The 23,558-nt window shown below is 39.6% G+C and overlaps 1 protein-coding gene and 1 long non-coding RNA gene across 7 annotated transcripts in view; one reads left to right on the top strand and one right to left on the bottom strand.

The window, feature by feature from the left end:
• The window catches only part of shisa7 (shisa family member 7), a 100,946-nt gene extending 84,716 nt beyond the window's left edge, over positions 1-16,230 (top strand). For 4 of the 6 annotated variants that reach the window (XM_016996072.2, XM_062984001.1, XM_008117226.3 and 1 more), the window contains exons 4-6: positions 662-727; positions 5,463-5,615; positions 7,320-16,230. In XM_016996072.2, the coding sequence (XP_016851561.1) occupies positions 662-727; positions 5,463-5,615; positions 7,320-7,939 (839 nt within the window). In that variant the 3' untranslated portion in view covers positions 7,940-16,230. The remainder of the gene's footprint in view (positions 1-661; positions 728-5,462; positions 5,616-7,319) is intronic. The other 2 variants (XM_003225028.4, XM_008117227.3) reach the window with 2 other exon arrangements.
• LOC103279921 (uncharacterized) lies at positions 15,054-23,445 on the bottom strand. Its single transcript, XR_507060.3, has 3 exons — positions 22,799-23,445; positions 20,678-20,785; positions 15,054-18,891 (listed from the first exon to the last, which is right to left on the bottom strand). It is a non-coding gene; the product is annotated as an uncharacterized LOC103279921 (long non-coding RNA).
• Positions 23,446-23,558: the final 113 nt, after the last annotated feature.

Below are 23,558 nucleotides of genomic sequence, written 5' to 3'. Positions count from 1 at the left end.
TGATATGAAAACATTATTTGGCAGTTTTATCTTCTTGCCTTGAAAAGCTTTACATCTTCAGACTAAGCTTAAAGGCTTAAGAATGGCCCAGGCTTGTTTTCTTTTCCCTGGCCAGTTGGTCAGTGGCTACAATATTCAGTGAGCGGGACCTATAACCAGAAATTTAGTGTCCAAGCAGAACATGTAAAAATCCCATTATCTACCTTTGCTTCAAGGTATTCTTTAAGACCTTGATTAGGGCTTGAGGTTATAAGTAAAACACTCTTAGCTTTGTATAAGAAGGGACTAATTTTTCAAGGTATAAAACACAATACGTAAAGTCAAGTTACTGAGCTTCAGATATAGTGAGTGGCATTGTCAGCCCTTAAGAGGCCATTAAATACCAGATGAATCAGAGAGTCTGTCCCTCCTAGCAATATTTTCAGCAGCACACACAGTCCCTGGCTTGGCGAAAAGGAGGGACACCAAATTCACACCATCCTCCTCCGGGGCTATGAAGCAGGCAGCCAGGCATTTAGTTACATGCATCTTGGAGATGACATTTGTAAGATCTGAAACGGGTGACCCCTCGTGGCCACTTTAAGCAGATCTCAATTTCGCAAGTGGATAAAAGTTAGCACCCTGCCCCACACGAGTACTTCTCTTCTCTTTTGCCTTGCAGATAACATGCATCACAATTACATCCATTTGAATGTCAACAGCCCTAAGCACCACACGGCCACTCTGGGTAAGTGCCAGGACCAGGGCCATCCCTGGTTAGCGCATGGAGCAAGGAGCCAAAAAAGGTGCAGGAAAGTAGCATGGGACTATCTGGCATCTTAGGGCCCTTCCACACAGCCACACTACCCAGAATATCAAGGCAGACTAACCCACAATATCTGCTTTGAACTGGAATATCTGAGTCCACACTACCATATATCCCAGTCCAAAACTGATAATGTGCGATTTTATTCAGCTGTGTGGAAGGGGCCTTAGCCAGAGTTTTCATGAAGATGACATCCAGGCTCTCTTTGCTTTGATTTTAACAAAGCCTGCTTTAATCAATCCTGTGTTATTTGTGTCTGTTTTTACTGTGTTGTTTTGATCTGTGTTTGAGTGAATACTCTTGGTTTCAATATACTTCTAAGTAGTTGACTGAAGAAGAGCATTAATAGAGGAATACGGCAAAAGGGCAGCTTTAGCTGGAGATAACAAGGGAACATGTGACTTCCATGTATGAGAAACATGTGCCCTCTGCCATCATTTCCCCACTTATCAATTTTATGCATATTTATTCTGAAGGAAATCCTGCTATAATTCAATACGACTTATTCCTAGGGAGGTTTGCATAGGATTGCAGTTTAATTAGCATTTTCCCCTTGTCCCTGGCCACTAAATATTTAATGAGAGGTCTGCTTTATAAATGCAGTTCTTATCAAATAAAAGGGGATCAGGAAGAAGGAGTCAGGCTCATGTATCCTCTGTTAAGATCAATCAAATTGATAGGACCTTTTTCCAGTGGCTCCCTCTTTGTATCTTGGAATATATTATACAGGGCTGAAAGCCTGTTTTGGGGGATGAGTATGATCATGATAAAAGCCTGACTTTTATTAAGAGTGTGATTGTTTTTAATGGTTGCTTCTGCTTTAGATAACATAAATTTGTAAAATGATGCATACTCCTCTACCAAAGATCAGGTAGAATGCTACGCCTAGGATGGACAGTATCATCCTTCAGATTTAATAAAGGCTTTCTGAATTGGATTTCTCATTATTTCCATGAAGGTTTTCAAGCCATACCAGACTTTTAAAATCTTTTCCACTCAGGACCCCTTTTGGCCCAAGAAATGTTTACATGACCCTAAATAGATATATAAAATAGGCATAAAACTCAAACATTAGCCGGGCTGTGGCGCAGGCTGGAAAGCAAGCCAGATGCAACAAATCACTCTGACCAAGAGGTCATGAGTTCAAGGCCAGCCCGTACCTGCGTCTTGTCTCTGTATCTGTTCTATGTTATGGTATTGAATGTTTGCCTTTATGTGTGCAATGTGATCCGCCCTGAGTCCCCTTCGGGGTGAGAAGGGCGGAATATAAATGCTGTAAATAAAATAAAACAAATCAGAATGTGCAAGGCCTGCTAAACAGATTGATTTTCTTTTTTTATGAAGTGCAGCTGAAGCATTTTCTGCAGAGCCCACTGTAAACACTGCCCAACAGATTCATGTAAATGTCTAAAACAGCCACTAGGTTAATGTTCAGAAATGTTTTACTGTTGCCAAGATTAAGCTAAGGGAGTGTAAGAAGTCGTCCTAGACCAGCGTTCTTCAAACTCTACTCCTCCGGGTGTTTTGGACTTCAGCTCCCACAATTTCTAACAGCTGGTAAACTGGTTAGGATTTCTGGGAGCTGAAGTCCAAAACACCCGGAGGAGCAGAATTTGAGAAACACTAGCTTAGACTATAAAGGAGTTATCCAAGGTGCTGAACCTTATGCTCACTTTGGATAGTTCCTTTAAGGTTTATATTAGTAGTTCTTTGGTCTGCAAAAACCTAGGGGGGAATGTAATGTTCTCACAAGAGAGCCACAAAGGCTTGAAAAAAAATATTATGCGTTTATTATTTTAAATGGGTGTGGACTATTCCAATAAAAATATTATAATAGTATTGTGTGCATTTACATTTTTCGCCGTTCTCTTCTAATTTGGAGACTCTTGATGAGCAAGTTTTTTAAATCTTGAGTTAAGTCTTGGTAGCCCATGGCCACAATAATATTTAAAGGGGATGATACAGAAAAGGTTAGGAAATGCTGATTTAGACTAAACTCTGGAATGGGTTCACTGTCCCCCTACTCCAAATCCCATAGCATTCCAAACAAACATGAAATTCAATGCAAAGGGACACATTTCTTTTGCTCTTCCCTTATGGCCTTCTTCTTATGCATCTTTTACCTGGATCATATATTTTGTTATTTGTTCACAGTTGGATGAAGTCTTCCAGTATAGAGCAATAAAGTCAGAGTGAAAACATTTGTGATGTTATTCATGCAGTTAGTAATAACTTTAATGTGTTTTAATATGAATCCGCAACCTTGCGAGTGTGTTTCCAGGTTCATGTTAAGGGAGGCATTAGCTGTTTTCCCTGCAATGCTGATGATCTAGACTGGGAGCACCACGATTACTTGAACCACTTCTTAATCACAAAATTACTAATTGCATGAATAATATTATGTCTGCCTTGGATCTAAGAGCTGGGGATATTGTTCCACTCCAGGAAAATAACTTCTGCTTTTTTTCTTCTTCTCTGCCTCATCCCTGTGCCATTATTGCTTCTGTGTTCTTAATGTGTGGGGGCTCTAATTGCACCCTTTTGTTGGCTTCTTGCTTGCTGGCAAACAAAAATGCAAGGAGATCAGAGTGGAGATACAGAGGGAAGAGAGTGGGAATCAAAAGCAAATTTTATAGCGGCACTAAGCTCCTCACTACCAGTTTTAAGAAAACTCTTTGTGCTACAATCTAAGGGTGCACTGTAGAATTAATGCAGTTTGACACCATTTTCACTGCCATGTCTCAGTGCTATGGAATCCTTGGAGATGTAGTTTGGTGAGGCTTCAGCACTCTCTGATAGAGACAAGCATAATTAATTCTACTGTGTAGATGTACCCTTGCAGACCTAGGTTATAGAAAGGGACAGTGGAAGGTAAGGATAGATTCCACTGAGTTTGCAACCTGAATGCTACCATGGGCAGTGCAGTCTAATAAATACATACTGTGGCATAGATGTGGCCAGAAGGCATGGTTGGGAAGGGGTTCTTATTTCACATTTTATGAGTTACACAGTTAGAATATAATCATCAAAACAGCAAGCCGTTCCTCATACTACAAAGAGGGTATGAGTGAGATGATGATGTTGTTTATAATGATGCAGTTCTACAATTTGCAAACAATAAATCAACGCTTTTACTGTAAAGCTTTAAAGGATAGTAGCATAACTAGTGCCATTTGGAAGATGGCGGGTGACCACCTATAACATTGGCTGCATTGAGGTATTCCAGGTATACCTCAATTAACAAAATAGGTGTGTTCCTGATCATTACTTCCCTGAAAAAAAAGTTGGTAGTAGTGGCAGAAATAACATGGGATTAATAAAGCTAGGTTCCTAGAATACAAAGGAGAGTTCAGCAAACCTTTTATTCAAAACTAACAATACGAGCACGTGAAATGAAACAACCAGGGAAGGTAAGCCTTGTATAAGTCGGCGAAAACATTTTGAACCTTCAGAGATCACCTGAAGGCTTCTTGCAAAATGCATTGAAGGAGGATTTTTTCTTCTACCAGATTCTACATTTCCTATGAATCCCATTTCGTAGCCAAAACTATTGATCTCCACTTTTAAAGTATAGTAAGGGAAGTTAGTTAGGAAAGGCCTATCTGTCTCTCTTTTTCTTTTTGTTTAGCTTATCGTAGTGGGTGTAAAAAGCCATTATAAAACAGAGCTTTGTTAACTGAGGTGTGCATGCTTTCCTCCTTTGGTTGTGGGCTCACCTGCTGGCAGCAATAGGGTCTAGAAAGCTACCCACTGTTATAGTGATCCTGCTGTGCTTCAGAGTGACATGTCATTGCAATCTCCGGGGCAACTGTTGGAATTTAAGCGGCAGGCAGCTCTCCAGGCACTGTCTTTCTAGTCTCGCAGCCATGGGATTTGGGCAGGAAGCCCAAATGGCAATACCTGTAGGCCCTGCTGGGACAGTCAAGCCACACCAGCCACTCAGGGATGCTGGGGGCTGCTGCCAGAACGGATCCCAATAAGCATCAATTGCATTTCTTTAATCTGCACTGGACCAACTAGAGCTACAATTATATCCTGGGGTGGGGGGATGCTTATTGCAAACCAGAAACTGAAAAAAAAACCCATAGGAAGACAACACAGAACATGTGATGATATGGAGAATATTTACTAAATCATCTGGGAGAGAATAGAGAATAGTCTGTTCATGAAGGTGTCCTTGATTTGAGAAGTGGTTCCATCTATAACTGGTTTAAAGTTGTTGTTTTTTAAATATATCATAAGGTAGTGAGGAGTAAAGCTTGGAGTTGCCCAGCAACAATTAATATAAGAGTACAGCCTGACCAGGTACACAGGTTACCTGAGCACAGTCGTCAATGCCGGAGGGAGGTTATGTTTCTGTTTAAATGATAGCAATGATTTCTAAATCTGCATTTAGCAGAGGCGAGCCTTGTGCAAATCAATCACCTCTTTTTTAGGTGATGCATTTTCTTCTCTCTTTTTTTGGAAATGTGTCAACTGGCCAACCTATTTGTAAAAACAGAAGGAACATGGATGAATTTAATGGCAAGTGTGGAAGTAATTGCCCCCAATTACAATACCTAAGGCACTGGAAGCCAGTCTGAGTTGAACTAATGGTTTTTTTCCCCTCTTTCCTTCCTTCCTTCCTTCCTTCCTTCCTTCCTTCCTTCCTTCAAAGACTGGCACATGAACCACACACCCAGCCACTCCAGCACCAAGTACAACACCCTCAGCTGCTCTCGCTCCTTCCACAACCTCTCCCATCTGCCCCCGTCCTACGAGACGGCTGTCAAGTCAGAGCTCAACCGCTATTCCTCTCTCAAACGCTTGGGTAAGATGCATCATTTGGATGGAGCACAAGGACATTTGTTTCTAGAATCTTTTTCTCCCAAGATTCTTAACTGGGTTTGGCAGTGCCCTGTCCTTAATTCCATGAAAGATATTTCAGTATCCCACTTTCTTTGATTTTATATGTTTGTATATGTCTGTGCTTTGACCCTGAACACTACAAGGTTAAATTCTTACTGTGCAATCAATCTGCCTTGTTTGCAGGATTTTAGAAGGAATCCAGATGGTATCTTCCATTTATTATCCTTCTGTGTTTTCTAGAGAGTAACTATAGTATAGTGTTTTGAGTGCTGGACCCTCTGGGGCACAAGGGTTTGATTCCCTATTCAGCCATGGAAGCCCACTGGGTTAAGCTTGAGCAAGTCACACTCTCTTAACCTTAGATTAAGGCAATGGCAACCCCCTTCAGAACATATATTACTAAGAAAGGTAAAAGTTTTCCCCTGACATCAAGTCTAGTAGTGTCCGAATCTGGGGGTTGGTGCTCATCTCCATGTCTAAGCCAAAGAGCCGGCATTGTCCGTAGACACCTCCAGGGTCATGTGGCCGGCATGACTGCATGGAGCACCGTTTCCTTCCTGCCGGAGTGGTACCTATTGATCTACTCACATTTGCATGTTTTCAAACTACTAGTTTGGTAGAAGCTGGGGCTAACAGCGGGAGCTCACCCGTCAACCTTTCAGTCAGCAAGTTCAGCAGCTCAGTGGTTTAACCTGCTGTGCCATCGGGGGCTCCGTTACTAAGAAATGGAGGAAACTCTATAATAAATTTGTGTTATTGTTACCATATATTCAGAACTACTTGAAGGTACTCAACGACATGTTATCCCACAGTTTATTCTACAAAGTTTCATTTAAATTAAAATAAATAAATGAGGGATTCTGAGTGTTGTTGTTCAAAGATAATTGTTCCAAGATCTGCTATAACTGTTATAGTGGGCACTATTTTATTATGATTCTCTGTCTTTTGTGCATTAAAATGCTTTCCTTCCTTTTTAAAAAATGAAAGATGGATTTAATACTAGGTAACACTATAAAGTTTAGATGTTTAATATTTGAAAATGATTATTGAAGAAAACCTTTGCAGTCATTACCATTTAGCAACATAATTAATGGTTAAAGAATAGAATGGGTATTTTAAAAATCCTTAAAAAACATAACACTATGTAATGTGATGTTAATGTTGTGCCTCTCCTTCAACTGAAAAAATATATCTGGGAAAGAGTTCAAGAACTAATACAATATTAATCAGAAATAAATAAATGGCATTATTGGACAGCACCCACCAAAAGCACCCACTCCCTATAAAATAGGCATGGGCAAACTTCGGCTCTCCAGGTGTTTTGGACCTCAACTCCCACAATTCCTAACAGCCAGTAGGCTGTTAGGAATAGTGGCAGTTGAAGTCCAAAAAACACCTGGAGGGCCAAAGTTTGCCCATGCCTGCTATAAAAGATAGTATAGCTATCTATACATAGTGTTCTCTATCAGAACAATTGAATTATCTGTTTGTATGAAAAACATTTTTAAAAGCAGTTGACAACGATGAAGGCATTGTATGGATACCATATGATACCAAAGGAGTACACATACACCTTTCCACGCCCATACATTTTGTTTGTTTTCTTTTTCTGATAACTATTCATCCATCATCCAATGACGCTGTACACATTTCCTCTGTCTCCCAGCAGCTGAGAAGGACTTGGACGAATTCTATGCCAAGAGGCGGCATCTTGCTGAACTGACGCGCGGGACCCTGCCGTTACATGCAATGAAGATGAATTACGACAGGGATGACTACTCAGAAAAGTCACACAACCCACGGCGTGTCATGTCACAGGAACACATCCTTTCAGATGGTGGCGGCGGAGGGGGAACCTATCGTCCCTCACACTATGACTACACCATTCCACGAGAGCGTGTCATATCTCATGAGCGCCTCCTCTCCCGTGAAAACTTGCATTCGCAGGAGCGCTTGCTGTCACCTGAACGTCTCCATCAGCGCACGGGGCCCTTCCAGGAGATGCATTTAGGCCACCAGAAGGCTCTCTCTCAAACCAACGTGTGTGCCAGCAGTACCCCCATGCTTGACCATCATCACATGATAATTAAGAACTCTCATGCCACCTCCAATAATTCTCCCAAGACAACTGCTCCTTGGGAAGCTGGTACTACTAGCCAGGCTGCTGCCCGGCGCCAAGGCTTTGCAGCCAAGAGGCAAAGCACCATTGATCAGGTCCAGTTCATCCCTGGGCATCACCCAACCCAACACCTCCCTACTGGTAGTAAGAATGAGGTCACCGTGTGAGATATCCCTATTTCCCAACTCAGGTTGATTTCACTTTCCAAGGCCATATTTCTCACTCTTTTCTGCACCCCACACCCGTTCTTTGGTGCTCACCATTTTTTATTAGGGGTACCCCCATTTATTTATTTTTTAGTCCTAAGGCCATCAGCTTGATTGATGTCAAGTCCTAGCCTGGTATTTGCTAATGGTGCCATCATGGCGTTCACTGGCTTTTGATGATGTCCATCTGACCTGCCAGGTCTTGACAATCGATGATGATGATGATGGCTGTAGGGATTTGGTGATATTAGTGCTATGTCAAGGCACGGCGATGTCAAGGCCTGCTTGATTTCTCAGAGGGCATTGGCCATGCTGTCTTGGTCAGTTTCTGAAATGTCAAAATGAATAGATCTCATAGGCTTGAGGTTACCGCCATCCATTCCTATGTCTGCTGATATCACTGCTGTCCAGATCTGATGATCCCAAGGCTGAATTGATCGTCATTGACTGGGTGTGCGGACTTTCATGACATCAGTAATGTAGTCTTGGTAATAGCTCTGGATGTTACAATTGCCAGATTCCACCTATCTTTGATAATACTAGCCTCACCCATCAACATTTGATGGCATCATTGATGTGAGCTTTGTCTCAGACTTTTGAAGAGTGGAGACAACACCTGTGGATTTATCATGAGGTTGGCATCTTCTGCCTCTTAAGCACCATGAGCTTTGCCAACCCTTATGGATGCTCCATTAACCATCTGATACCATCGACACCAGCAGAGGTGTCAACACTGTGGACTCAGCTGCAGATGATACAAGCGCTGTGAGTCTTGTTGACCTCTGATGTCTTCACCGTCAAATTGATGGTTTCAGCACTGTGGACCTTCGATGACATCAACGTTGTGTTACTTGTCAGTTACAGATGATGTCAATGGAGAAAAAGGTTTGTCAGTATATGTGATATAAACCTTACAGTGCATCACATGGACTGATAAAGTCAGCTGTGTAGGTATTGTTAGTATTATAGAATGTTGGGGCAAATAAATTATGTTGATATTTGAAGAGGCCTTGCCAACATTTGATGAAAGTACTGCCAATCTTGATAATTAAGAATGATGTCACGGTTCCTGTGCCTGTCACCAATTGATTTTAGCACAATGGACTCAGCCAGAAGCTACACATATTAAACTAGCCAGGCTTCACAGTGATGCTGACATTTGGTGACTTCATCACTGTGGGCCTCATCCAGCATGTTGACATCACTCTGAGGTCCTCTATCTTGGATGAAATCACCTCTCTGAGGCTTCATCTGTTTTACAGTATGGGTCACCATCTTGAACCTGGTTCAAATCTGCACCTTTGTAGGATGTAAGGGGTTCCTGGCCCTGATAATGCACATAGTGAGATCAGGATGTTATCCTGATGATGTGATGATACACTTTGCTCACTGTGTAGCCAAGTGGACAGATGAAAGCCTCTTCCTCACTTCTTCGTTCCATGTGCTTCAAGACGGGAAAAGTGGAGAATTGTGCCCATCCTGTCTTGTTGCATCTAGTTTGGTCAGTGCCAAAGGTGCAGGAAGTGGGATATCACACAATACACTGACCTTTGCCACATTCATCCCATCCTTCTTTTATAACTCTAATGTGTCTCTGCCCATAAAAAGGTCTTGGGCAGGATCAAGTTCATCCCCCTTTGCTGTACATATCTTTATATATTGCTAGCACTCTGACAATTTTTCTAGTGCTTTTCATTTACTTTCCCATCACTGGGGGTATGCATCAGTGCCTCCTCTTTAGTTCATGTGATTGTGATTTTTAAAATGTCTCAGCTCTTTCAAACACTGTCACAACAAACAAACTTCCCATAATCCCCCCAGTTCCCCAGTGAGGCTCAGGAGTCTTTAAAAGTTTACTCCGCATTAAATCTTTTCTAACTAAATGATGAGACATAGAAGGTATGGCAAACATTCAACTGGTCAGGGTATTTATTTAAAAACATTTCAAAATAATATTAAATGTTTTAATGACATTTACTTTTTAAAATATTATCTTCCCTTCCCAAACATAAATTAACATTTTGGAATATATATGGGCAATGTTAGCTGAAAGGTGTGTTTAGAGTACAGTGCTATTTTCAGCTGCTACTCTTATTAACTTTGACTTTCAAATTTAATCTGCATGGTCCATTAGATATTGAGAACCAGATTCTAATATCTATTTTAAGAAACAGTTTAAATTATTGCAGTTTTCAAGATGCTGAATATTTTCACTTATAGTACCTTAAAAAACCCACAACAGTTTCTGATTGGTAAACTTTTAATTGCCATTCATTCCCATCTACCCAAAATTCTTAGAGCTGGATTGAATGTTATATTAAGCCAAGCTTGAAAGTAATTGATTTAAAATTCTCTTTAACTCATAATATTTTTTCAACAAAAATTTAGAAATTGTGATTGTAGTCATTATAATGACAATAGTATTAATGGGGCTAGTAATGAGTACACGTGATGCTGGTTTATTACCTTTGAGGAGTTGCAGTTTTTTGCCCATTTTTATTCATTCTAATTTTTCACAGTAAAAGTAATATGTTACAATTGATGTAACTAATTAATTACATATTTTAACTAAACTGGTTAATATTAGCATTAGCATTGGCACTAACTGTCTGAACTCTGTGCTAAACCATAGTTTAGAAGTACAAGACTGAGGCAGGCAAGCATTGAATCAGTTCCTCCTGTTATTTGGTTATGAAAAGAAGTCTGGAAGTCTTCACTTTAGATTAACTGTACTCACGTTATCCAAACCAGACAAACCTCAGTTTATCTATACAAGGATTAGAAGAAACAAGGCAACTTCAAATAATAATTTAATAGTTATGATTGATCACAGTTCAGATTGCATGGCAGACTAAAATATGGCCAATCTAACATGGATCCCAAATCCATCTGTTCGTTGTACTTTAAAAAAAAAGAGAAATGGAAATGTGAGAACCAGTGCTTGCCTAGCTTCATTCTTTACACACTAAACTGTGGTTCAAATGCAGCCAATATTTAGATTGCAATCCTATTCACACTTACCTGGGAATAAGTCTCATTGATACTTATATAAAAATGGGGATTGCACTTCATTTTCTCCACCTTCTTCAGAGAATGTTTGGTAGGGAAAATTATTTTTGTTTTGTGTCTTGTTTTTTGTACTCTGTTCATTCAGACGGGGAAGTACTGGAGGAAACAGTTTATACTAATAAGGAACCCAATTTGAAATATTGAATTTATGTCTGTGAATAAGGTATGGGGACAAAACTTGGAGTGATATTCAAAAATGTTGCTGCCAAGAATTGAAAAGCATAAGATGCTTAAGGTTGTGGACATTTATGACAACAGTATTCCAAACATGATTTGTTTCCAAATAGATTTGTTTGTTTTGTTGTTTAGTTTTTAGAACATTGTTTTCGCCTTCCAGTCTTTCCTCCTTCCTATTTTACTGTTCAGTCATGTTCCTATGTAACATTCCGAGATCAGAAGTCTTTGTCCAGTTGGAAATAGCCACAATTATAAGCTCTTTTTATTTTAGCCTCTAGTCTGATGGGTCCTTAATAATTGTACATATCTACATGTAGAAGGCCCAAGATGTTGTTCAGGATGTTGCGTTTTTATTTCCAGTAGCCCCTGGGAGTGTAGATAATAATACTGTTGCAATCTAAAGCCATCTTGTGCACATCTCTGCCTCATTCCTTTCCTTAGTACCGAACCCTTTTTTCTTCCCCACCAAAGTCTAATCAAGGGCTAATGATCCCACTCCACCCCTTTCTTTTTCTGGGGCTGGTGGGGTTATGTTTTTCGTTTTCAAACTTCTTGATGCAAAACTTGGAAGAAGGCAATGACGGGGGTACTCTTTCAAAAGGTGGATTTGGAGAAAAGGACACATAGTGGGTACATACCCTGAGGAATTGCACTCAGGAAGGATTTGGGCCAAGTCAACGCAACATGTTTTGTTGCCAATGTTTTTCTGACATCCATCTTTTGGCAAACTCTTTGGATATGGCCTCATCCATGAACACTAAAGAAGATGCTGGGGCAATGCTTTAGATTCTTATTCCAGCTTGCTTCTGTACTTAGACCCTTTAGCACTGCTTTCCCACAATTAGGTTAGAAGCAGAATTCAAACAATCCAAGTTCTTCATATGGTAGTTCCTCTTCCTTCATGGACAAGATCCTGCTATAATGTTGACTAGCAAGAAAGCCTTGTTCAGAAGAAGAATTCCATCAACATTCATTAAGGCATTTCTTTTTGCAGCTTCAGACTGTTTGATTACTTTCCTGGTGACCAATGTAGTAGGAATTACTTATGAATAGCCTTTGCATTGGCCCTTGCAGTTATTTCAGTGAATTGCATTTTATGCTCTGAATATTTCTAGGAATGTAGCCATAGAGTGTAATAAAGACTTTAGAAGCTTTATTTGGCATAAGTGTTTATGGATTCTAGCCCATGAATTTGGTAAACTAGACCTAGGTCCTCAAAAACTTTATACCAAATAGAACATCTTAATCTTTAAGCTGTCACTAGAATTTTTCTTTTACAGTTTCTGTTCCTGCGTGTGTGATTAATTACTGGTTTCCTCTAATTCATTAAGGCCTTTCTATCTAGTGGGACAGAAACTAACATTGGGACACATCTCCGTGAGAATCCCTCATAAAACTTCAAGCAATCCCAGTTGCAAAACAGTGAAATATCTTCAAACATGTCCAGTTTAAATCAGTTATCTTTTATGCCTCCCCAATATCTTGATGAAATGCTGTTTTATGAAAGAACTAGTCATTAGTGATGTGGTGTAGTGCTTATCGTTGGGTTCAGTTGAGAAAAGATCAAAGTTTGACTGTTGACATTTGCTGCTCTGATTCAATCCATAAGATGCCTTGGGATTGTCCTGAGCAACATGTTTTTGAAATAGCTAGCTTGTACTCTTAATCTTTTTAACATAATGCTGGATGTTTGTAAAATTTGTTACTCAACAAGAACATGAGCAAACACCACATTATAAGGCTTTCAAGAGTAGGAGACTATTCAGACTTCTTTGATTTCCTCAGATACCTCATAAAAAACCTGGGTCAGAAACTTGTGAAAGACAGGAACCCTAGCTCCATAAGTGCTAGTTTTCACACTAGTTTTGAAATACACAAGAGGATATATTTAGAAGTTCTGTCATTATTTAATGATCCATGATAACACACTGTACCCAGTGTGAAGAGGAAGCATGTGTTTGAAGAAAAGACTTGTTCAGAGTTATTTACTGTAGAGGTTTATTGTGCAAATGTCCTGTACTTGGGTGTTCAAAACTTACAAATTGGTTAGTTGCAACTACCAAGATTGTAGTCCTCCAATACAAATGTGGATAGTAGCTGTGGCATGCTGTTCTAGAGAATTGAAACTGAGGCCCAGTGAACATGACGGGGAATGTAGGGTTGAGGTAATTAATGCCCATTTAGTGGCTGTTAGGTGTGTCCTGTGGGCTCACAATATGGAAATTCTATTTGGTTCATTCCTAAGTGCATGATATAGTAGGAGTGGTTCCCATTCCATCTCAGTTTTATGATAACAAGCGATATCAGATATCTCCCTAAAAGGCATTGAACTGGTTTCAACAATAAGGTTATGTGCTCACCATAAACGAGAGGGGATGGAGCAGAGGCTCAAGTAACAGGAGGGGCAAGGAATATGAATGTATCGATGGGAAAAAGGTGGGGAGTGATTGGTCCACCCTTGGTCTATATGACAAAATAGCATGTATGAGACGGATGTGTGAGAAATAAATATTTGTGAATTGGTTTGCATTCTTTGTGAGAATGTATGTGAAGGGAATATTTTCTGTTATGAAATTGTGTGAAAAAATGTATATGAGTATAGGCAGTGTAAGTTTGCATTCATTGGTATGAAAGATAGACTGCTTCCCCTCGTTTGTTGCTGGTTCTAGCTAACATTCACCACACGTTCCAAAAATAAGCCTATTAAAGGCATTTCTTTTTTTTAGGGTCCATGTGATATAGTGAAAATCTTTATAAAGATCCCTTCCTGTGGAATTCCACTGGAGTTTCTTCCTTTTTAAGCAAACTTGTATTCTTCCTTCCTGCAGAATCAGTGTGGAGATTTTTAGAATTCTGCTGAAGGTTCCATAATTCAGAAGATAATATGGGATCATTGTAAGCAGAAAACTGACCAGATCTTCAACTCTTTCACTTTCTTTAAATTCCCTCTTCACTGTCAAATTATGTTGTATTACCTCCTTTCAGATATGGCTTACTCCCTTCTTATAGAGCAGAATTTAATATCTTATCCAAAATACCCTTTGTTTTACAGTGTTCTATATTCTTCTGGAGTTGGGTTGATTTTTCTCCTTCTTTGCGGTTGGGTCAAACCATATGTTTCTAACTACTTCTGGTGTCAAGCAGAGGCCCCGTTGTGTGATGACATTTTGGATAACTTCCATTGCCTGATGGCATGCATATACATCAGCAGCTATGATTCTGTCGGTCATCGTTTTTCTTTTGCTTGATTTTTAATAATAGAAGAAAAAGAACTGTGTATAATATATATCTGTATTTGTATTGATCTGAGACTGTTTGGGAACCAACGCTGTCTCATGTGTGATAAAAAGATTGAAATAAGCCATACACATGGTCACACCAGCAAACCCAGACTTGGAGACATGAAGTAGGATGGGAAAGTCTTATCTGTGATTGGCTTAATCATAACGAAGACTTAATCTTGTTGGGCATTGGTTCTCAACCTGTGGGTCTCCAGGTGTTTTGGCCTGAAACTCCCAGAAATCCCAGCCAGATTACCAGCTGTTAGGATTTCTGGGAGTTGAAGGCCAAACATCTGGGGACGCACAGTTTGAGAACCACTGTTGTTGGGAAACCCCAAATTTGTATGTGATTCTTTACAGGAGTGTTAGTATCTTAGATTTACCTTTAGCACACTCCTCAAAACATAAATATTAAAATGTGGGGTAGAACTTCTCCCCAACTTAATATTCTTCTCCATGGAGAAAATGTCCATCCAGGAAAGTAAATGTTTATAGTAATGGGTGAACCACAATGTGCTGGTAAATGCAATGGCTCCTCAGTCAGTGAATTCAGTGTGCAAATCACTTTATTACTCTTCTAACATGGTACAGAGATTGTTTTAGAATAGGAAAATTGTAGTATATGAATCAGCATAGAGATTTCTGGAATGGAGGTGAGGAAAACAACATTTCAGCAGTAGCAGTTCTGATCTTTTTATATATAAAAAAAATCGTAGAGAACAGCTGAGAAACTCTACAAAGCCATTTCAGGTCAGGGTCAGAATATGGTTTCCAGACCTCTTGAAGGAAAGCATGAATAACTTGACCTAGAAAGCCTGTCCATAACCAAGAGGCTTCCGGTACTTGCTCATACAGTCCATTGTCTCTTTCAGATGTTCTCCCAGTAATACTTTCAGGAAATGTAAAATATGTGAATTCCTTTCCGAAACTATTGCTTGATGATGGCTCAAAGGTAATTCTCCTTAGTCCTTTTCTCACCTCGGCTTCCAAATCCATGTACCAACATTACTCTCTACTGTTTTAACACTGGAGACCGTTGCTTATGTGTGGATTTGGATCACTTAGAAACTCCCACTGCTGGCAAAGTTTGGGATAGCAATTTTTATACATTGAGATAGGGACAAAGTCATGAGAACAAGCTTTCTTCTAGAAAACTGCACACGGTGGGCAGTTCCTTAATTTTTCTGTTCTATTTAATTTACAAATAAAAAATTGGCACATCCTTTGGAAAATACAGGAAGACTGAATAAGTTAAGCAAACTTTCCCTGGTGTCCAGCATAGTAGTTAAACCTGTTGCTTTGAAACAAAATGTTAAGAAAATGAAGAGTTACAGAACGGTCCCTCACATATCTTGCTTTCCCCTGCTTCTTTCTCATGTTCAAAAATAATATTTTACACAACCTTCTGAGCATCTGGTTAACAGTATAACCCTATGGCTATTTACTCAGAAGTAAATTCCACTGTGTTCAGCGGGGTTGACTTCAGGGAAGTGTGTACAGGACTGCAGCCTTTATCGGGTAAAATCATATGCTATGTACAGCTAGCAAGCAAACAAAAACATTACAGATGAGATGAAAACCAAACTGGTTTCATCCATTTATAAGCAAAACGTCACATTCCCACAGGCGCAAGAGTTGATGTTGTTTAAGGGACAGATCCATTTGTTATAAAGATTCTCTTGCTGTAATTTTTGTTTTTTCAATAAACAGATGTTTCCAGCTGTTCCTTGTGGATCTTTTTTCTCTAATGATTAGTAGTGACCGTGTTATATGTTGATGGTTCTTCAGTGGCGGCTTATCTAGGGATCACCTTGCATGAGAAATACAGGAGAAACTGTCCTTACCAATAAAGAGGAAAAATAAATACACGCATCCCTTGAAAGATGAATATGTTCCTGGCTTTCCTTCCATTTACCACTTAAACCGAATGGAAGCTAACAAGAGTAAAAATCCTTTGTCCAAGTTAATTCGTCATGAACAATTTATTTATTTAACAAATTATTACCTGCTATCAAGAAGGCATTTACATAAATCCAGTTGGTCAAAATAAGAGAATACACCATCAATCAAAGTTAATTGCTATAAACAATGAATATTTGAGAAGTGGTAAGTGGATGTATTCTAAAAGATGTTCAAATGATATGCATACCCTTAGTATCAATTAAAAGGCCAAAAGCCTAAAAACGAGACTTTAGGAGGAGCCTATGATTCCTCTTGGCTTAGATGGGTCCTAAGTCCTAACCATTCCACATCCTGTGAATTAAACAGCAAAAAGGCATATGCATGTGTCCAATGACACTTTGTTATGTAGACATCTCTAGATGTCTCCTTTCTTATTAACATGTAAGAGAGGATAGCACTTTTATTTTTTGTTAGTTTTTAAATACTATTTTTTTTTAAAAAAAGAAGACTAAAAACAGCTGTCACAGCATCAGATCAATGAAACTGAACATTCAAGATTCCCATACGCTGGAATGGGAACTTGAAAAATTAAATAATTGGTAATAATTGCTTGAAAATGAAAGAAATGATCTCTAAATTAAATAAAAACTTGCCATTGATTATTTTATTTTGCAATTGCAAGAGCATTTTTATTTTTAGAACAATCTTGTACCATACATGTGGATGGGAATGGTTATTTAAGATGCATATGATCTGAAGTTGAGTTTCCCACATCTAGTCCCAGTACTATATGTCAGTTCCAAGGAAGTTCGTTTACAAATTTTGACACTTATACACATAAATATGCCTATATGCCACTGTTTATCCAGGGTTGTTGTCTCTTTAGAAAGAAAGAAACAAAAAAAAATGCTGAAAACAACAGAAAGATGCTGTTGGAGGTTGGACTGAGAATATGAATGACCATCATGAAAGGTGAAACTGCAGCAACTTGACCTAATATCATCCTTGCATGAAAATAACAATGGGGAAGTGCTGAGAAGTTTAAATACTTCACATTTATTTTAAGGATTTTACTGAATCTGTCAAAGATGTGAATACCTCACCAAGATTTAATTTTCAAAGGGTGCAGTAAAATCAATCCAGCTTTCCATATTTATGGAGAGGGATCAAGGACGACAGAGATTTTGACATTTGCTTTTCTCTTTATGTTGGAGGCATCTTTTACAAAGCTACATAGTAGTCTTCATTATTGCACAAAGCTGACGGATCTGCTGAATTTCTTCTACTTACATCAATTATGATTGTACCATTAGCCATATTTTTAAGAGGTACATACATACAAATGTAACCTGTGAACCCAACAAACCTGTTTCAAAAGACTTATGCACCTAACATTTAAAAGAAATGTTGATAGATTTTTCGCTGTTGCAAATATAAACAGGTTTCACTGCCATATTCTATTATGCACTATAGTCCTTGGCGAGCAATTGATGATGAAATATGTTTTTCCTTCCCCACTAACTGTTCTTTCAGCAAAAAATGTCACATATGAGACAGCAGTGTTCTTCAATGTGCTTAGCCTTGGAGATGCGATGCTACCTGTCCTGTATTAAATATTACTAATATTTGAGATTATCTTTTCCTTCAGATATGACTGGCTGAACTAATATCTGGCTCCACACCTCATTAACATTCCAGATTATCTCCCTGAGCAAGCAATTTGCATATATCATCTCATTAGTATTCTCCGGCAGCTAATCTGGGTTCGGGCTGTGCTTAGGGTCCTCCCCCTCCTGCTAATGCATTAATATTCAAGCGTACTTATAGCAGGGCTGTCAAACATGAAACTCCAGGGGGCTGATTAGGCCCTTTGGGATTTCTAGCGCAGCCCGTGGCACCCTTACCGCAGTTCACCTAATACAGTCTCCCCCACTGCTTCTCTGGAGCAGTTGTAGTCTCCACATGCAAAGGGCTGTAGAGGAATAACTCACGGTCACAAGTAAAAGCTGCTGTGTGCTGCATGAGGATATGATGATGGGGACTGTTCTTCATCCCATCTCTGAGACATTCACAAATAGGCAGTGATGGGAATGATGTTCAGGGAAGGGAACAGGGGGAAAATCAGCATTGACTTAATTGATCTGGAATCCTCAAAAGGAAAGCTTTCCCTTGTCAGTGGTTATTTAAAAATGCTGGTTTTTTTCCTTAACCAACAGCAAAGGATGTTGCAGGTAGTCAACATATGAAATAAGTTCAGGCACAGCTCCAGGTTTGAGAAGACCAAAATGCAAGGCACTCCAGTGTGGTATAGCTTACAGCACATATTTCAAACTTAAGGCCAACAGGCTGAATTCAGCCCGCCATGTCATTTTATGTGGCTCTCCAGGAAATGCTGGACTACAGTCCCCAGATTCCTCATCATTAGACATCTTTAGAGTAGATGGGAGCTGTGTAACAGTAGTATCTGGAAGGCTGCAGTTTGTTCTGTTAAGAGAGTGGGGTTAGAAGTGAGATATAAGGCTTGTGGATATGCTGTCTGACTTTAAAATATCCTTTATTATTTCCCCAACCTCAGAGCCACAAGTGCTGTTTGGTTGCAATTACCATTGTTCCCAGTTGCACAGAAACTATTACTGATATCTTGGCAGCTACCCAAGAATTTTAGTTCCTGACAATTAACCCTGCAAATGATTCTTCAAAGGAAACTAGACAGTGAAGAAAGTAGATAGGAAGAGTATCAACTCATTTGAGATGAGCTGGAGAAGAGTTGTACAGATACAATCGACTGCTAAAAAGACAAATAATAATAATATAATCATCATAAGCATAATAAAACTTTATTTGCAGACCGCCCTATCTCCCCAAAGGGACTCAGGACAAATACTTGTATTTACTTGAGTCTAATGTGTCATTGAATCTAATGAGCACCCCAATTTTCAAAATTCTGAGACAAAAAAAAGGTATTTGCCTGCAAATGTAATGCGCAGCAGCAAAAAGTGCACTCTTTATAATTTGACCAAAAAAGGTGTGCATTACAGTTGCTACTTGCTTATAACTCCTTCTTTTTTAAAAAAAGGGTTAGAAAACCAAAGCCTTTAGCGATATAAAAGAAAACCTTGTGGTGCATCTATGCTAAAGAATAAATCCACTTTAACTGCCGTGGCTCAATGCTATGGGGTCAAGTTTGGGATCATGAGGCCTGCCAAAGAATGCTGACGTATTATTTATTTATTTACAGTATTTATATTCCGCCCTTCTCACCCCGAAGGGGACTCAGGGCGGATCATATTATACACACATAGGGCAAACATTCAATGCCCATAAACACATCAAACAGAGACCGAGACAGACGCAGAGGCAATTTAACCTTCTCCTGAAGGGGATGTTCGATTCTGGCCACAGGGGGGAGCAGCTGCTTCATCATCCACTCTGATGGCACTTCCTCATTCCAGGTCATAAATTAGTTAAACTTGCCTCCCCACTTTTTTTTTTATAAGTGGTACCTTATTTCCTACTTGATAGATGCAACTATCTTTCGGGTTGCTAGGTCAGCAACGAGCAGGGGCTATTTTTTATTTTTAATTGACGGGTGCTCACCCCACTACGGGCTGGCCTCGAACTCATGACCTCATGGTCAGAGTGATTTATTGCAGCTGCTCAACAGCCTGCGCCACAGCCCGGCCCCCTACAAATCCAAACTACAAATTACCAAACTACAAATCTCAGTATTGCATAGAATTGAGCCATGGCAATTAGAGATGACATCCCTCAAATAAGAGCTCCAGGTGCTCTTGAAGTAGCTTCCCCTTTTGCTTTGGCTCAGCACGAATATTACTGTATTACACAAATCTAAAGCATGCTCTAATTTTGGGAAGGCAATGTGAGCATTAGATTTGAGTAAATATGTTAAGTGGGTCTTAGAGCAAATCAAGCCTGAACTAAAAGCCAAGATGACTGAACTGAGACTGATGTACTTTGGCCATATCATGAGAAAATAATGACTCACCAAAGTACAAGAGTCTCAGTTTTGCCTGCTTAGTAAAGTAGAAAGCAGTAGAAAAAGAGGGTGATGGGGTGATTTGGAGGTCTCTAGTTGTCACCATGTCAAAGTAGACTTGATAGAAGTGAACAACATCATATTCTTCTTCTTGTGAAACTAATTAAAGTTTGGAATATGTTTAATCGTAAAGATGAAGGTGGGATTATGTTAAATGTTGCACTGTCTATCTAGTGTGCTTTCCATTTTGTAAAAACAGCTGTTCGATCTTACCTGTCCCAATCAGGTGACATGGCAACAGCTCCTACTATTCAATTGGCAGACAGATGACCTAAAGGAGAGCCTTGAATTTTCTCCTTTGCTTCAGCAGTTCTTTCAGACCTGTAAGGTAACAATATACAAAACAGATCCTGTCAGCGTGAGGGAAAAGTCATCCACCTAGAAGTCTTATTGCCTTACCCACTGACACAATTCTTTTTTTTTTGCAATTATAATAATAATAATAATAAAATAAAACTTTATTTATATACCGCCCTGTCTCCCGGATGGGACTCAGGGCGGTTTACAGTCATAAAAGCAAACACAAACATTACACAACAACATAATACACATTATTAAACAAAGTAAAACAATACAATTATAACAATAAATCACACTTACATGACCAGATCAAGGGGACGGGATTTTTATTGAAGCTTTCTTAGGTGTTACATAGGTTAAAAAGGATAGGGATAAAATAAGTGAGGGGAAAGAAGAAAGAAAAAAAAGAGGGGGGAAAAAACAAACAAACCCTGAAGAACAGGAATTAGGTAATGGGATAAAAGGGGATATAGGGAATAAAAAGTTATTTTTGGTCTTCCGCTTTCTGTCCTCTGTGGTTTAATTTACATTTCTTGTTCGTTTTCCCTTTATAATTTGGTCTAGTTCTTGGTGTCCAATCTCGGGTCCTTCTTTTACTTATTTTTCCTTTGATTTCTCCTTGTATTCTTCATATTTTTCCCAGCCTGTTCGTTTTGTTACATTTCCTCTATTTACTTTCATTAAATATGTTAACTTGTCCATATCATATATATCATCCAGTTTCTCCAACCATTGTTGTTTTGTTGGGATTTCTTTTTGTTTCCAGAGTCTCGCAAAGGTTATTCTTGCAGCTGTCACCGCATAAGTAAAAATAATGTCCTCGTTCTGATTTAACTTTATTGTGTTCTCCATTAATCCAAGTAAATAAAGTTCTGGTTTCATTGGAAATGATTTTTGCAATATTTTTTGTGTTTCTTCGTGTATTATCTTCCAAAATTTTTTCGTTTCTAAGCAAGTCCACCAGATATGGAAGTAGGACCCTTCTTGTTTTTTACACTTCCAGCACTTGTTTTGAGTATTCTTATACATTATTCCTAATTTCTTTGGTGTTATATGCCATCTATAGAACATTTTAAGCCAGTTTTCTTGTAAATCTGAGGCAATTCAATATGGGTCCCAGTATGGTTCACGCTGGTATGAATGCATTACGAACCATGGTGACTGAAAACAGTGTAGAGGTATACCTCCATTTACAAAATAGGTGTGTTCCTTCTTCAACAGAAAAATTACTGCAAGAGGCAGAAAGAACAAGGAAGGAATAAGAATATGGCTGGAACTGAACTACAATATAATGCAGTTATACTGCATTATATGGGTCTACAATGACCATGAGAGCTTCCAGTGGTGCAGCTCTGGAAGCAGCTGAGCTGCTGAATTTGCTGACCAGAAGGCTGGTGCAGGGAGCAGGGTGAACTCCCGCTGTTAGCCCCAGCTTCTGCCAACCTAGAAGTTCGAAAACATGCAAATGTGAGTAGATCAATAGGTACTATTCCGATGGGAAGGTAACAGCGCTCCATGCAGTCATGCTGGCCACATGACCTTCCTCGGCTTAGAAATTGAGATGAGCACCACTGCCCAGAGTCAGACACGACTAGACTTAATGTCAAGGGGAAACCTTTACCTTTACCTTTTACAATGACCACATAATGCAGTTCCAAACTGCATTATAGTGCATGGCAGTGTAGATCAAACCTAGGCCCCTGTACCATACAAATGAAACACAGTTCCATGTGTTTCAGCAAGCTCTATTCAGAACTAACAATATGCAAACACTGGACATCCTTTATATAGAATTCCAAAATGTGAAATACTCCAGAATCCAGATTTTTGTCCAAATAGCTGGTACCTGTGCTTTCTGATGGTTCAAAATACAGAAAGTTTGTTAAGCGGCTGAGGGGGAAAAGGAAGGGGCCTGAACGCTGCTAGGGATTGTGGGAGTTGAATCTAAAACACCTGGAGGGCCCAAGTTTGCCCATGCCTGTTCTACAGTGTAAATGCACCTCAAAATCCCACATTCTTCAAACATTATATTACCTGATGCACTTTATGAAAAATATCTTTTTGAGTTTTCTTCTCTTGGCTTTTTGGGGGAGACAAGCATCAACAATCCTAAGTCTGTTTTGATCAGATCTTTGAGACCATCCACACTGAGGAATTAACTCAGTTTGGTACCACTTCAGCTGCCATGGCTCAATGCTATGGAATCCTGTCAGCTGTAGTTCTAGAAAGCTTCCACCCTCTCTGCCTCATTAAACTCCAGCTCCCAGGATTCCATAGCCTTGCGCCATAGCAGTTAAAGTGGTACCAAACTGCGTTAATTATGCAGTGTAGACGTACCCTGAAATACTCGAAAATTAAGTTTTAGTTAAAGTTACAGAAGTTAGTTGAAGTTACAGAACTTTTAATAAGGATATATATAAATGCAATACATTTCTTCCGAACTCCCTCTGCCCTAATGAGCTGCTTCCCCTGTCAGCTAGGCGGGCTTAGTTCCCTCGTTTGACCAATTAGGAGCCTGCCCGCTTGGTTTGAACAAGAAGAAACAGAACACAGAGGTTCTCCTCGCTGGCCACTTTCTCGCCGTTCATTGGCCACAGCGCCACGTCGGTCTGACATTTCCTCCACATCTATTGGCCGAACCGCACGTCAATCACACATTTTGAACCTCACTCCCAACCGTTACAAGATAAACAAACCCACCCGTCCCTTTAAACGCACTTCACCCGAACGTTCGTATTCAAATCCGTCCAATCAGGCTCCAAGGCCCCGCCCCTCCACTACGCCTCTCCCCATT

This window comes from Anolis carolinensis, chromosome 6 (assembly GCF_035594765.1).
Source record: "Anolis carolinensis isolate JA03-04 chromosome 6, rAnoCar3.1.pri, whole genome shotgun sequence".
Taxonomy (NCBI): Eukaryota; Metazoa; Chordata; class Lepidosauria; order Squamata; family Dactyloidae; genus Anolis; species Anolis carolinensis.
Note: the sequence above shows the minus strand (reverse complement) of the source record. Positions and strands in the feature narration are given on the sequence as shown.